A 14284-nucleotide genomic window follows, 5' to 3' on the forward strand; every position below is an offset into this window, starting at 1 on the left:
TTTTAAATCTATGGATGTGTGTTTTCATCCTTATTGTTCTCAAAAAAATATTGCCTTTTCTAAGAGGGTAGATGAGTCAGAGAGCTATCATATGAATTATATATTCTCATAAACAGAATGTTTATTAAAACCATTTTTTTTATTACGTATGTTCAAAACTCCTAACTAAATTTTTTTATTGACCAGTTCTCTTGAATTTCAAATTCACAGTGATTAGTCAATCAGTAGATTTCTTCATCTTGTTTACAGACGTTCGACCGGTAATACAGAATACTGCCATCGTGGCGAAATGTAGTAATTGGAAATGGAAATTCAAAAAGATGCCGAATAACTATAAAAAAGGGTAATAAAATCATCTAATGCACCAACGGTATAATGGCAATCATAAATACTCTAAATTTAGATGAAAAATATATGTCTGTTCTTAGTTGTTAGAGATAAACATAAAAACCAAACAATATTTAACTATTAAATTTTCATCTTCAAAGAAATGTTAATTATCGAGGTTGGTAACCTTCCATATGGCAAATTCTTTTTATAATGACATTGTTGTTTCTTGTAACGTAATGAGATTGCTTAGATATTAGGGAGTGTTATGAATTTCAAAGAAAAATGAAAAATATATAATCCCATCATGAGTTCTATTTTTTACCTGATGGGCTACGAAACAAGCAAATTAGATGTTTCTATGCAGTTTCTGGAATAAATCACCTAAGGAAAATATATTCGAAGTAAGTTATTATATGCATCTATTTTAATTATTCATTTCATTTCAAATTAAAAAAAAAATTTGAATTGAAAAAGTTAGGTCAAAATAGTAATTTACGTAACAAGTCCGGAAAAAAGGGTTTTTTTGGACGAATAGGCAAAATTCCAGGACGAGCGTAAGCGAGTCCTGGAAGTCTGTGAGTCCAAAAAAACCATTTTCGGGCGTGTTGCGTACAATATTTTTTCGGCAACCATGTAAAATAACACTATCGCTGCTGCTGTCCATATTTTATTGCGATTGCGATCAAAAAACATGCAAATTTTTGACAACTAATTTCATATGAACTGTCAGCCGTTATCTCGGTTACTATGGATTCTATGATTCTTTTCCGGCCTAGTCCGGGAAGTACGTACTTTCCGGACTAGGCCGGGAAATGCTACTTTCTCAGAGAAAAAGCGTCCGGGAAGTGAGCAAAAAAAAGCAAAATTTTTCAATTTAAAATTTTGTTGTTGTTGCTTACACCTTTTTTATTTCTTCTAATCAACATGGGGGAAAAGTCCCCAATAAGCCCTTCCTCTCGTTACGCCTATGCTCGTGTAGTTGTAAAATCATGACACCATCAGTAGCAGATCCAGGATTTCTTCAAGGGCGGGGGTGTTGATGCGCACAGTACCGAATTCACATGAATGTGTGTTATGAGCAAAATATAAAATTACTGAAAAAACGTATCAGAATTTTTCGAATATTTCAATCAGAAACCAAGCTATAGCGAAATATTCAAAACAGTCATTTTTCAGAAACGCCTTATAATCCGAGAACGAATCAAGATATCTATGATCTGCTTTCTGATATATTATTATTTCGAAAATCTAGATCGGTGCTTGTTGAAGCTACTTTCTCTAAGTCTTATGTACCTAGTTCTCGAGATGCTTTCATAAATGAGTATCGAGTTTGGGATACCCTGTACTCAATTAGTGTATTAAATTGAATTGTCTTTTCTAAAATACCTAAACATAATTTTAAATCGTTAACGATGACGCAAACTGCAATTCGATCATTTATAGGTATACGTAGTTTTGGATAAATTCCATAAATGCTTGGAATCTTTTCCCTATTCAAAATGAATAGGGCGTATTGACCTTTGTACGGCCATTATACGACATATTTACATAAAAATGAAATTTTTCAAGAATTGTCAAGATAATCGTAAACTTAAATCTACGGAATAGAGGTGACATTTTTCAGCGTATGCTCTTATTGCTACTAGTTACTATAAATATTTTGATATGATAGAAATTACCTCAACAACCTGCCAAAGAATATTAGAATAATTCAAATGTTGAAACAAGTCGTATTGTCGCTTATCGATCAAAAGCAAACATGTTTTCTCTATCTGATGATGATTATGACTTATAGTTATTACCAATATTTAATTTTTAATTATCTGTTTCGATTACCATAATTGTTTTGGTGTCTAAATTGTAAGTAAACATAATTCATCTGAAGATGTCAACCAAGTACCTAGTAGATGAAACAATAACTGTGTCGAATGAATTTTGCGAAAATTAAGTTGCTTTTTGAATCGATATAACATAAGTGTCGTATTTTTTATAAATTTATCGATTTGTTAAGTGAATATATCAATCAGAAAATATATAAAAATAGGAGCCCAAAAATTTCCTGAAATTCCTGAAATAGTTCATCGAAAGATAAAGTAGAAGGTGTGGCCTTTGGTCTGCATTTCAACAATGGATCCCCACCCAAAAAAAGTTCGACTGCGCCCATGGAAATAACTTCACCACGTGGTGATTTTGCAAACCACCCCTATACCTGAAGTCACTGGTCAGATTCTTTCTTTTGAACGAAACCATCATACTGGTAACAGTGCTGTGCTGTATTTTACAAGAATTATTTTAAGTTGAATTTTTTCTGTTACACCTACCTAAAAATGAGTTTTGAAATGTGCAGCCTCCTGAGCTATCCCTGTTTGAAAGTGCGAGACTGGTTTTTGATAATATGCAGGATTTGTAAGAAAAAAATTTATTTATTTTTTTTAAATTCGTACATAATTTATTTATTTTTAAATTAATCAAGTGGTGCAAAAATGATCAATAAGAAGTAGTGTGAGACCCGATTTATCAGTAAAAGAGTCTAAACCGAATTTTGAATTATCATTAAGAGGTTGCCATTTTTGAATTTTGAGTTTAAAAGACGCTTTGTTGTACTTTTATTTTAATTGTTCTAATATTTACATTGTTTAGACTGAAATTTTACAATTTTTTCGAGAAAGTTATTTCAGAATTGGTTTTGGCAACTGAAACAAACTCCAATGCTGAAATTTCTTTGTTATTTTGTTTCGATTTCTGATTTTTAATTATAGAGTTGAGTCAAGTTATGCTGTTTCAATAGTTGAGTAAATAAGGGATATTATATATTGGCTGGATCTACAACAATCGTTAACTTTTTAGCTGCCTTCTAGCCAAGGTGAACAAAAAACGGAAAAATCCATTTTCCTCAACAATTAGTACTTCTCATACATGGCAATACGTACAGCTGTTAAAGATAATTATCTATAGTTACAACATAAGTTCTATTCTGGAAGGATATTTGAAGTAATTTTGGGGATCTTTCTACCTACTCTCTTAAAAAGACCTGAAATTTTATACTCATCTTAAGTTTTAATTACTTAAACTAGATTTCAATAGCTTAAGAAATCCTTAGTTTCAAGAACGCATGCGCCTGGATTGTTCCTGCTCATAAAGTAACTTGAAATATCTAGAAATTGTTAGATCACGTGACCAAAATGGCGAATATTGGCACACATTGATTATTATAGTCCTTATATATTGCAAATGTTTCTGATTTGGATTATTCAATTAAACGATCATTTTTTCAGATGAACACATGGATTTTGATTAACATTCGGTTTTTACTAGCTAAGATAGCTCTATTTGATTCATGAGCAATCAAATTGTTGAAAGAAACACATTACAAATTTTGCACATTGATTTATCATTTCGTCATATTCTTGTGAATATCTTCAGTCTTATCAATAAAGCGAATTTAAAAAACACTGCGAATTTAATACTATGATTATTTTACCAACACAAAATTCTTGAAATTTATAAAAGTAAAAAAAATCATTCATATTCAGCGTTGGGACTCGTACCTGGGTTCATTAATCTTGATATCCCAATTAAAATTTCAAAAATTGATATCTCCTAAATTATAAGTTTCATTACATTGCTGTAAAAAATATTATATTGAGTATTCTCATTTCTCGTAGCAATAATTATGTGCTTTTAACTTTATGATTACTAGGTATTATTAAAATTCCGAATAATAAATTTTTAAAATTTTATTCCTTAGATTTTCGGTTTTCAAAATTCAATTTTCAAATTCAACATAGTTTATTGGCATTATAAATATATATAATACAATTATACAAAGTACATTGTTTTTGATTTTACAGTTATTTGATAGCTCCTACATTAATTGCTTATCTATTAGTCAGTTTTTTTTTAGCTTAGTGGCCTTTCGGTAATTTAAATCGATATAATATTCATTATAATGATTTACCTACATGGTATTAGAGAGTATATACAGAAAAACTGAAAATTTATCACTCTCTCTGCGACCTTTGAAACAAAGGTTTGGGAGAAAGACCTCTTGAAATTGTGCGTTGCGTATCAAGTGACTTTAGAAGTGCCCCAAATTTTAATAATTTTTTATACCTAAATGAGAAATAGCTATATTATATTTGAGTCCGTGTAGCTGATTTATTATGATCTATACTTTATTTTTTATTTTATAATTATTTTTATAATTTTAATTTTAATAACCATTTTTTTCAGTCCTGAATGTTCTTACATTGAGGGTTTGTTGCAATGAACCACCCCTTGATGAGGACAACCACTTCGATCTCGAGGAAGTGGTTGTTAAAACAGGATCAGTGGATGAAGATGAAGGTATGTTATGCATTTTCGTAGAGTCCATTCAGGAATTATCGACATCGAAGTAAGCGTTGAAATCTGTATATAGACTACAAATATTTCAGTAATTTTGAAAATCAATTTTTTTTAGATTATTTGTATGTATTCTAATTTTATACTTTTCCTGAAGTTCCAGCATACATGCGATACAGGTCCCTGCTGATACCGCATCCGTTGTGGAGTGTGAGAGTTCTACTGTTCCAATTGTGCAGTGCGGGAAGTAGAAAAAGTTTCGATCGACAATTGTTAGTCAGTCTCATCAAAGAAGCTGGTGCCAATTGTCTGAATGAATTGGGCGAAACTCCTCTGGCTGTTGCGGTAAAAAAACTTCCTTCAGAAATAAATCACACCGTTTTTGAAGCTCTCATCGAGAATGGTGCTGATCCAATGATGCCTCTTGGAACTGAAGGAAGTATAATTGCCAATGTGATACTTCATTTTGGAGGTGAGCATAACACAACTTGCACTAAATTTAACTTGAGAACAACAGTGATTTTACCATATTTCGAGATTCGGCATAGGTAAACAATTGAAGGTTTTTGAAGGTTTCACTAAGGGCTAAATGCACTCGTGTGGTTCGATGCTTACAATATAGATTTCGTTTCTACATCGAGATAACACAATATATGCGAACATAAGTTTTTATACATTACTGTTCATTTCCAATATTCTCTCTCTACTGAGAATCAGTGGTAGATCCATGATTTCACATGTTATACAGAAGGAAGTCTTTTTTCCATTCTTTAACATGCCTTATCGCTCGATAAAAATATTTGTGAATATTTTTTGTATTTAAATGTCTGATAAATGTTCTTTCTGAGATGTTCAATTAAATTTCATTTGAAAACGTCTTACCCTGTAAAGTAAACTGAACAACATTTTGTGAGTTGGTTTACCACATACAGCTCTTCAAAATGTTTCATGTAATTTTAATATTTCCAGGGATAACTGAGATTATTGGGTTTTTCCTTTACATTTTGAAATCTATAATGAAGTTATTTCTACGAAAAAGAACATAATTCAGTCTAATGTATTCAAGTTTTATTTTGAATGGCACACTTTTTTCAAAAGAGTGGCAAACGAAAAAATTTATGTTTTATGTAACTTTTTTAACATACGGTCTTGTTGTTATTTCTTTCAAGATATTTTATCTTATCAGCTGAGATTTTGAATGTTTGATCTTTCTGTTCAACTTTTCTTCATTCTTAAGCCATATTGTAACACGATTCTCGGTGCACACGGACTAAAATCAATCCCAAAATAATATTTAATCTGGTAATACTTAAACCGGCAGTGGCCTACCCAGACATAAAAAAATTATTGGTAATTCGTTTCCGATGTCCTTTGAATTTACAAACACTTTTTGAGATTGAATTTTACCTGTCCAAGGGTCAGCTGTTGTATTCAAATGCAAAAAACTTGTTTTTAGCGGTTTTTCCTCATTAAAAGTTCTTCCTCGATAACTCTTGAAGTATTCATTTTAGGTATAGGGTTTGCTTAAGTAACCCCCACTATTTTTTTGGAAAAAGCTTTTTCTGCCGATATATTAAAAAAAATGTGAGTCCTCATCGCCACCTTTTTTTTCATAAGGATCCCAATAACTCATGAACCGTTGAATTTACACCCAAGGTATGGCATATTGCCGAAATTAACATCAAAAAAGCTATCTAACGATGCAATAATATACTGGGTGCCATTTGAAATAAGGAAGTAGTAGTCTGTTTCCGGTATAACCGGAAGTTGTAGAGATCTGAAAATATTGTAGGGAGAAAGATCATTGTTTCAAACTCCAATATGCAAAATTTTCAGCTCAAAATTATGATTAGTTTTCCATAAAAACGTCTAATAGGCCATCCCGGTGAATCACCCTGTATAGTTTATTAGGAACTGTGTATTTTTTCGTCGAAAACAGATTGATTTTTTTATAGATTTTTAGAGATATTCATTGTAGTTAATCTATTTTTCCTTATTTCCAGATGCAAAGACAATCAGAAAATATTTACCTTACCATAAAAATCTAGAAGTATCAATGAACAATCGTGGGGACCGGGCATTACACATTATGGTTTCTCGCAAGGACGAGAACTTAGCGAGTTATTTGCTGGAACACGGAGCTAATCCAGATTCCACCAATTTGTTCGGTATCACCCCCTTGCACTTGGCTGCCAAGAATGGGGCACATAGAATTCTCAGGGATCTACTATGTTTCGGCGCAGATATAAACAAACAATGTTTTATCTACGGATTTACGGCTTTACACTATGCATGCAATCATTTGGATACTGGTGTTATTGCCGTATTGATGAGATATAAACATTTGGAGCTGAACTTAGTAGATGCGCTTGGACGATCTCCTCTCTACCATTTGATAACCAATCCATGCAACAAACCAGAAATCCTGAAGAAGTTACTCGATGCTGGCGCTGTAGTCAAGTCGGTTAATGAGACATTTCGTCCTTTGCATGTCCTTGCGTACAAGGACAAAAATGCCAATTATGCCTTAGACTACGCGAAGATTCTGATTCAAAGGAAAATGGCGGACGTGAACGCCAAAAATTCTTGGAGTTTTACACCTCTGCAAGCGGCAGCGTATTATGGAAGTGTGAAATTCATCAAGTGTCTTTTGCAAAGCGGCGCTGACAGTAACGACGTCAATCAATATGGTGAAGCTGCAATGGATATAGCGCTCAGAAGGCAGAGAATGCCTCAGCTCGCAGAAATAATGAAGCATATCGTTTTGGAAAATGTTAAAGGCAAATCCATACCTGTCAATATACGGAATAAGATCGAAAACGATATGTATCTAAAGGAGTTAGATACGAAACTGCGAGCTGAGTTGAGACGGTTATCTATGAAGAAGGATGAGCTGAGTTATTTTGATATTCTATGTGCCGATAATCGACTGTTGAAGCAATTGACATTGGAAGAGAAGGCTATTCATTATGTAATGAAGCTCAGCCTAGAGACTTTCCGATATTATGGCATAGATGTAAAACTGAAATTTGGATTAGCTCTGCAAAGGAAACAGGCAGTGGACGCTGCTACCAATTTGATAATGGAGAATTTTGGAGAGAGATTACCTTATTATATTGCGGTTCATATTGCAGAATATTTAACGACAAAAGAAATAATGGATTGGAAGCATTGGTTCGATGGCAACATCATTGAATTCATTTGAGGAGTTATCGCAAGTACAAGTCTTTCATGTTGTTTACATTTTTGCAACCATGTAGATATAAGAAGTTATATTCGAGGCAAACTCTCAATTCGGAATTTTTTTCTGGGTCATAAAGAGGATCAGACGTTCTGCCATTTTTAGCAAATTCTATAGGGGTATTGACATCACCCGCGTTTGGTACCTTTTTTTTTCGCAAAATCTAATATTGTCATAGATATAGGCGAGTTTTGTCTCTCTTTGCGGTTGAGGTATAATGATTTGTTTTTTAATGTAATTACTTTGTAGTTAAAAGCTATAATACAAACTTGTGTAAAACTACAACGAATGATATGATAATCGATGAACTTCAGATAATACAAATGGTGGCCACCAAGGTCTCCGGATTTAGCTTGGATTATCTAGATGGAAGCAAAAATGTATACGATAATTATTTGAAATGTGGAAAATTATTATTTCATCTGGCGTAGCAAGGTTTTTTCTTTTTAAAACAATAATTTAATCGAAATATTCTGTTGAAAGAGTTTTATATCTATACCAAATAACGAAATTTAAGTATCTGAATATTCAGGCTGATCATTTTTTCAATTAACCATAATTCCATCAATGCCTTTTTTCACGAATATTAATAGAGGTTTCAAATGAACTTATGATCTTGAATTATGACTGTAAATAATGTAATATATTTGTGTAAATATATATCTAATATGTATAGGTAGGAAATGAGAAAATTTATAAGTGCCTCAACCTTTAGAGAATTCTTTTGGCTGATTAAAAAGTAAAATAACTTATTTCCGCTTTATATATAAAGCGGAAATAAGTTATTTTACTTTTTAATCATCAAGATGAATTTCCGACAAGTAAAGACTGAGACAATCAAACACTCAATTATTGTGGCTGTGAAAAATGTTCCTAAATCTTTTTTAATTACATTTTGAATTCTAAGGCTGAAAAACTAAACTTGGGAAGTATTTTTATTTATATTTTTCCTAATATTTTTCTGTGAAAATTTAATTTTTTAAATTTCATTTTGAAATCTTTGGCTGAAAAACTAAACTTGGGAATCATATCATTTTTATTTATATTTTTTCTAATATTTTTCTGTGAAAATTTACTTTTTTAAATTTCATTTTGAAATCTAAGGCTGAAAAACTAAACTTGGGAATCATATATTTTTGATTCATATTTTCCCCAATATATTGTGAAAATTTAATTTTTTTAATTACATTTTTTCATTCTTAGGCTGAAAAACTAAATTTGGGAATCATATCATGTTATTTATATTTTTCCCAATATTTTTCTGTGAAAATTTAAAATTTCCAATTTTTAATATAATTAGTTCTTATGTTGATGTGTTACTATTCAATTCGAAATTGATCATCTATGTAGCAATTGTAATATTACATGATATTTAATATATGTGAATTATATATCAATCAAAAGCATTTTTGAAAACAATGGCTGTGATAGGATTTAATTGTACATAATTTATATGACAACTTTTTTATAAAATTATTACTTCTTTTTTAATAAAAATTTTTATACTTTACTCTTTTGATTAATTTCTTTCTTCCTAGATTCAAAGAGTGATGGGCGGTTTCAACTAAAAGTTCCCATTATCTTACAAAATAATTTATTATTTTACACAAAGAATGAGCTATTGAAACTATATTATTACAAATATTTACAAATTGGTATATCACGCATTCAGGTAACTTAACTGTGTATGTATATCATGGCATGACATCGTTTTATTTCGTTGATATGACTAGTTAAAAAAAAACACTTAATATAGTAAACTAACAGTCAATATAGAAATTAATAAGAACATATCACGGTTTATTGCATTCAAGAGAGAACTAGCTCTTGATGATTTATGTATTGGACTGACTTTCAGGTACACTTTTCTTCCATTCAATTTTTGTAAAGGTCTGTAGTTTTTCGTTAGTTCCTTGTGTTCTTCAGTTTTTAATGAATGAAAAATTTTCACCTGAAATTAAAAAAATCAGTGCTTTAATTCAATATGAAATATTATATAATATAATCAAATAAAAGTATATTCTGTTGATATAACGAAATATAAAAATTTCGTTGATTTTTGGGTAACTCCCAATGATGCCATATGGCATCATGAGTCCTGCAAGGATCAGAACACTTTTTAACATGAATTTCTCATATAATTGTGTTTTTGGAGTGCATCTGAACTTCTTTTGGTGATGCAACATTTTTTTTCGAAAATTGATTGTAGTAAATTAAAACTCATAAATTCATATTATCGTTCATTTATGTCACAGGAGAAAATGAATTCTTTGGCCATCTTGTCGATTGAAAATTACGAGGCATAAAAAATTGGAAAATCATGCTCACTTGTGATTCAGAGATGGGGATGGTATTTGTGAAAATGGTCCATACGATCCCTTCAGTGCAATTTGGTGTCGTTAAAGATCCCAAGTATCTATAGAAACCTGCGGTGTCCCTAGGAAGATAATCGTGTATATGGAAATCCTCCAAACGTTCTCCTTTGTCTAGAGTTTCTTTCAGTTTATCTATCAAGGCAATAAACCCTGTGAACTCAACATCATCATCTGGTGAAAGCTGAAATGGAAAAAGTCTAGTGTTTGTTCAAAAAATGTTTGCACTAGATGCCCAATATACAATTTTGCACGACCTGAATAATAAGCTATTCTACTTCTTGGACATCACCTATAGAGTCAGCCTTGTTAGTTCATATTAAGGCCTCAGCAATGCAATGCAATGGTTGCATTTCTGCTACTTGAAGTTGAATAAATTTATTTTTCAATTAAAATCATATTTTCTCGAAAAATCTTTGACACTATCATCTAAAGCTTCTGATGGAAATTGTTTAATTGGCTGTCTAATAAGGATGTTCGATTTTTTTGGATGGCATCCAACATTTCACTTTTTTAAAAATAGTTAATAATTCAACAACAGGTATTTCTGACCCAAAAATATGCTTCTTCATTAGTTTCAATATTTTTGCAATATTTTTATTCAAAAGAACTTAGGAAATGCGAGCATATTTTTAGTTTTCCACGGCTACCCTTATTAGCTACCTTTATTTATCAGTAATAAAATTTAGTTTTAAATGCTATCCATATTTTGTAAATTTGAACTATCGTATTGGCAATTGATTTACTTTCTTGGTAAGTGCATAGTTGGGGTCATGTAAAAAATAGTATGTGTATCTATACATCTCGGAAATCCCCAGTGTTTTGGTAAAAAAACCTCGGAAAAAATCATGGTGTTTAATCAACTACTCACGTCGAAAAGAACGGAAAAAACTGCCACTCCTTTCTCATTTCCCACAGCATTGCTGAGATTTCCGTAAGATTTTCCGTAATGCACCAAATGTAGTTCTAGAGGATACCTGGAAAAATTCATTAAACTGAATCAGTTGTTGCTTGCTATGGTAAAAGTGATTGTGGCAATGAAATTTTAATGATTTAATATCAATTCGTGTTATAAATTGTTGTGATATAAATAAAGTTGAAAACTTTTGGAAGAACGCTGATCTGAAATCAGAAACTTGGAGCATTTCTACATCAGGCAATTCACACTTGAAATCGAAAAGTAAAACCAGAAAAGTTTCTAGATATTTCTTGAGAGAAAACAGAAAGTCCCACCCACCGATGTATAGAGGTGTATGCAGCTATATACAAGGACTGTTTTTTTTTTTGTAGCGGAATGTTTTATAATATCTTGCAAGGGTTATCTTTCAATTCTTGCTGCATGACTTTTGCTTTGACGAAAATGGTTTCAGTATACCGATTCTATGCAGTGATCTCGTTAATTTTAACCTCTTAGACTTTTTATACTCCTCAGTTAATAATAACATTAAATCAAAAAAGTATAAGAGCCTACCTGTAGCCATCTATAACATGTTCTGATTGCCAATGGAAGTGTAAGTGGTCCAGGATATAAACTTCTTGTAATCCACCACCCTCAACAGTTAGAACTTCATCAGTCTTCAATCTCACTTCAGCTGAAAAAATTAATGAAAAATTCAATTACTTGGGGAAATAATTAATGTGCATGTAGATACATGAAGAAAGGTAAGTTAGCAGTTGATCTGGATGGTATCCGATTTAAAGAAAGAAAAAGTATTTTTCCAATTCACCTGAATGACCATTGTTTTTCAACATTGTAGAATAAATTTTATTGTAATTCTTGAATATGAAGGGTGAAAAATTCTTCCTAGCGGACTTCCTTCTGTCAATTGAAATAGGTGACTGTCTTTTGCCTTCCTTACACATCTTCGGCCAAGTATCTGGAAAAAATGAATACATTTTTGTAGAAATAAAACCAATACAAACAGGTTCTGACAACAAATAGGCGAATGCGCCGGAAATGAATTTTTGCTTAAAATTCCTTATCAATTTTCTCTTTTCATGGATAATCTCTAATTATACAGGGTGATCCACCACGATATCCCATTAAACGTTATGGGAAACTAATAATAATTTTGTGCTAAAAATTTGTATTTTGGGGTCTGAGCAATGATTTTTCTCCCCAAAATATTTTCAGATCTCCACAACTTCCGGTTATATCGGAAACAGACTATTACTTTCTCATTTAAAATAGCACACCTAGTATATTATTGCATGATTAGATAGATTATTTGATGGCAATTCCAGCAATATACCATAACTTGGGTAGAAACTCAACGGTTTAATGGTTATAAGAATTCTTTTGAAAAACAAATGGGGTTTTTCATAAAAATCTAATAGGCCTTCGCGATGAATCACCCTGTATATAAAAACACCAATCAGCCCATGACCCAAAATTTCTATACCTTCATAGTATTCGCAAAATCTCTTATGCGATATATTTTGTTATCACAAAATAAGTTTCTGGTGAACCTCAATCTTACTTCATCAAAACAATTTCTTATACAGCAGACAAATTTTTATTTTTAAACTTATTAGTTCACTCAATTGCTAACGTTATCGTTATTCCATTCGAATTATTTTTCAACTCACCTTCATGTCCATAGTGCCAAGTTTCACCAGATGCAACAAAACCTGAAAAAAAGAAGAAATGAAAGAATCTTAATAAAGAAAAATGAAGAGTCATTAATACTAAAATTTATTTATCTAAAAACAATTTATCAAATGTGACTTCATTATTTTTTGTCAGTGGTTTTTCTCTTCTGTCAACAAACCCATACAAGTGCTAAAATTTGTTAATGGATATATTTTATGTGGTGTCAAAAACGTCTAATCAAATAACTGTTGTTTCAATGTGAGTTCAATACACCTTCTCATTCATCATAGTATCATATGAGTTCATATCGTAATTCTTATTTCGGTTGATTTGTATTTATGGAAGGATGTGTTGTTAGACGAGTTGAAAATGTTACTATCAGAATATTCATTAAAGCAAGCAATTTACTTTCTGCCTACGAAAGCTGGCTTTATTCTTTTATTTGGAAAATTAAGATGAAGACAATGTTTATAATGCAATAGAAGATCAATTATTAATTCATCATTTGTATTTATTGGCACTACAATTATCAATTATTTTTGTGTTTTGGTCAATTTTCGTCAATTCATCTTTGCAAACTAGGAATTTGTGGAATAGGCACGGAATAAGTAGGTAATTATAATTTAGCAAGAAATGTTTCACTAATTGAGTGTCATTAGTTTTATTGGCGTGTACATTACACTTAATATATTTTTTCTTCTGATCATGTGTTTGGTCATTGTCTCTTCGAATGATTATGTATAATTTTCTATAGATCCTTCGGATACAAACCTAGATATATGGTGTCTTTGTTGCAGGTAATCATGACCCGAAGGTATATGCATTAACCTCGAAATGATATCCAATTTTGATCTCTTTGTTATTCAGTTTATGCTCAAAATCAAGAATGTTCCTGTGTCCAGTCGTAACAAGAAAATTCCCGAGCAAAAAGGCCTAGGCCAAATCATTAATAAAAATCATGAAGGGAAGTAGTCCAAGGTTACTACCGTGTGGAACCCCGGAATATGTATATAACACATTATGAGTCTATATGGTGATAGAGTCAACACAGAAAATATGTGTATCATTTTACAATTTTGAACTGATCAATTTAAACTTGGACTAGAAATTTCAATAGAAAATATTTTTTTTTCATCCAACTAGTCTACTCACGGGTACACTAAAATATAAATGCATCAAACGGAGTTCAAGGAACATTAGGTTGCACAGTTGAAAAGGTTTTAATATATTGATTTAATTGACTCATAATTTGATCCTAACCTACACTAAGGACATGCTCATTATCTATGGATCTCATATCCGGAATCAGACCGCAGCCCAGAATGTAATTTTTCTCCCAATTAAAATGTTGTATAACATTTAATTATCATAGAAATTTATGGAAAAAAATTCAGTTGTTCATTC

At 31.4% G+C, this 14284-nt stretch overlaps 2 protein-coding genes across 3 annotated transcripts in view; one reads left to right on the forward strand and one right to left on the reverse strand.

Annotated features, from left to right (window-relative positions):
• The first annotated feature begins 2657 nt into the window (after positions 1–2657).
• Positions 2658–7879, forward strand: LOC123677170 (ankyrin-2-like). The gene is made up of 4 exons (XM_045613720.1): positions 2658–2736; positions 4564–4677; positions 4832–5146; positions 6678–7879. The coding sequence occupies exons 1-4, from the start codon at positions 2658–2660 to the stop codon at positions 7877–7879; spliced, it is 1710 nt and encodes a 569-aa protein (XP_045469676.1).
• A 1613-nt stretch (positions 7880–9492) lies between these two features.
• The window catches only part of LOC123676302 (putative carbonic anhydrase 3), a 33875-nt gene continuing 29083 nt past the window's right edge, over positions 9493–14284 (reverse strand). For both annotated transcript variants that reach the window (XM_045612118.1, XM_045612117.1), the window contains 6 exons: positions 12877–12918; positions 12015–12164; positions 11759–11879; positions 11159–11264; positions 10244–10471; positions 9493–9866 (listed from right to left, as the gene is read on the reverse strand). In XM_045612118.1, the coding sequence (XP_045468074.1) occupies positions 9663–9866; positions 10244–10471; positions 11159–11264; positions 11759–11879; positions 12015–12164; positions 12877–12918 (851 nt within the window). In that variant the 3' untranslated portion in view covers positions 9493–9662. The remainder of the gene's footprint in view (positions 9867–10243; positions 10472–11158; positions 11265–11758; positions 11880–12014; positions 12165–12876; positions 12919–14284) is intronic.

Source organism: Harmonia axyridis, chromosome 3 (assembly GCF_914767665.1).
Source record: "Harmonia axyridis chromosome 3, icHarAxyr1.1, whole genome shotgun sequence".
NCBI lineage: Eukaryota > Metazoa > Arthropoda > Insecta > Coleoptera > Coccinellidae > Harmonia > Harmonia axyridis.

What these genes read in the sequence shown, in the direction of transcription:
- LOC123677170 (XM_045613720.1), top strand. Translation starts at nt 2,658, where the DNA reads ATGAGTTTTGAAATGTGCAGCCTCCTGAGCTATCCCTGTTTGAAAGTG. An exon ending in ATCAGTGGATGAAGATGAAG is followed by an intron (nt 4,678 to 4,831) that starts GTATGTTATGCA and finishes CTTTTCCTGAAG; the next exon opens with TTCCAGCATACATGCGATAC. An exon ending in TGTGATACTTCATTTTGGAG is followed by an intron (nt 5,147 to 6,677) that starts GTGAGCATAACA and finishes CCTTATTTCCAG; the next exon opens with ATGCAAAGACAATCAGAAAA.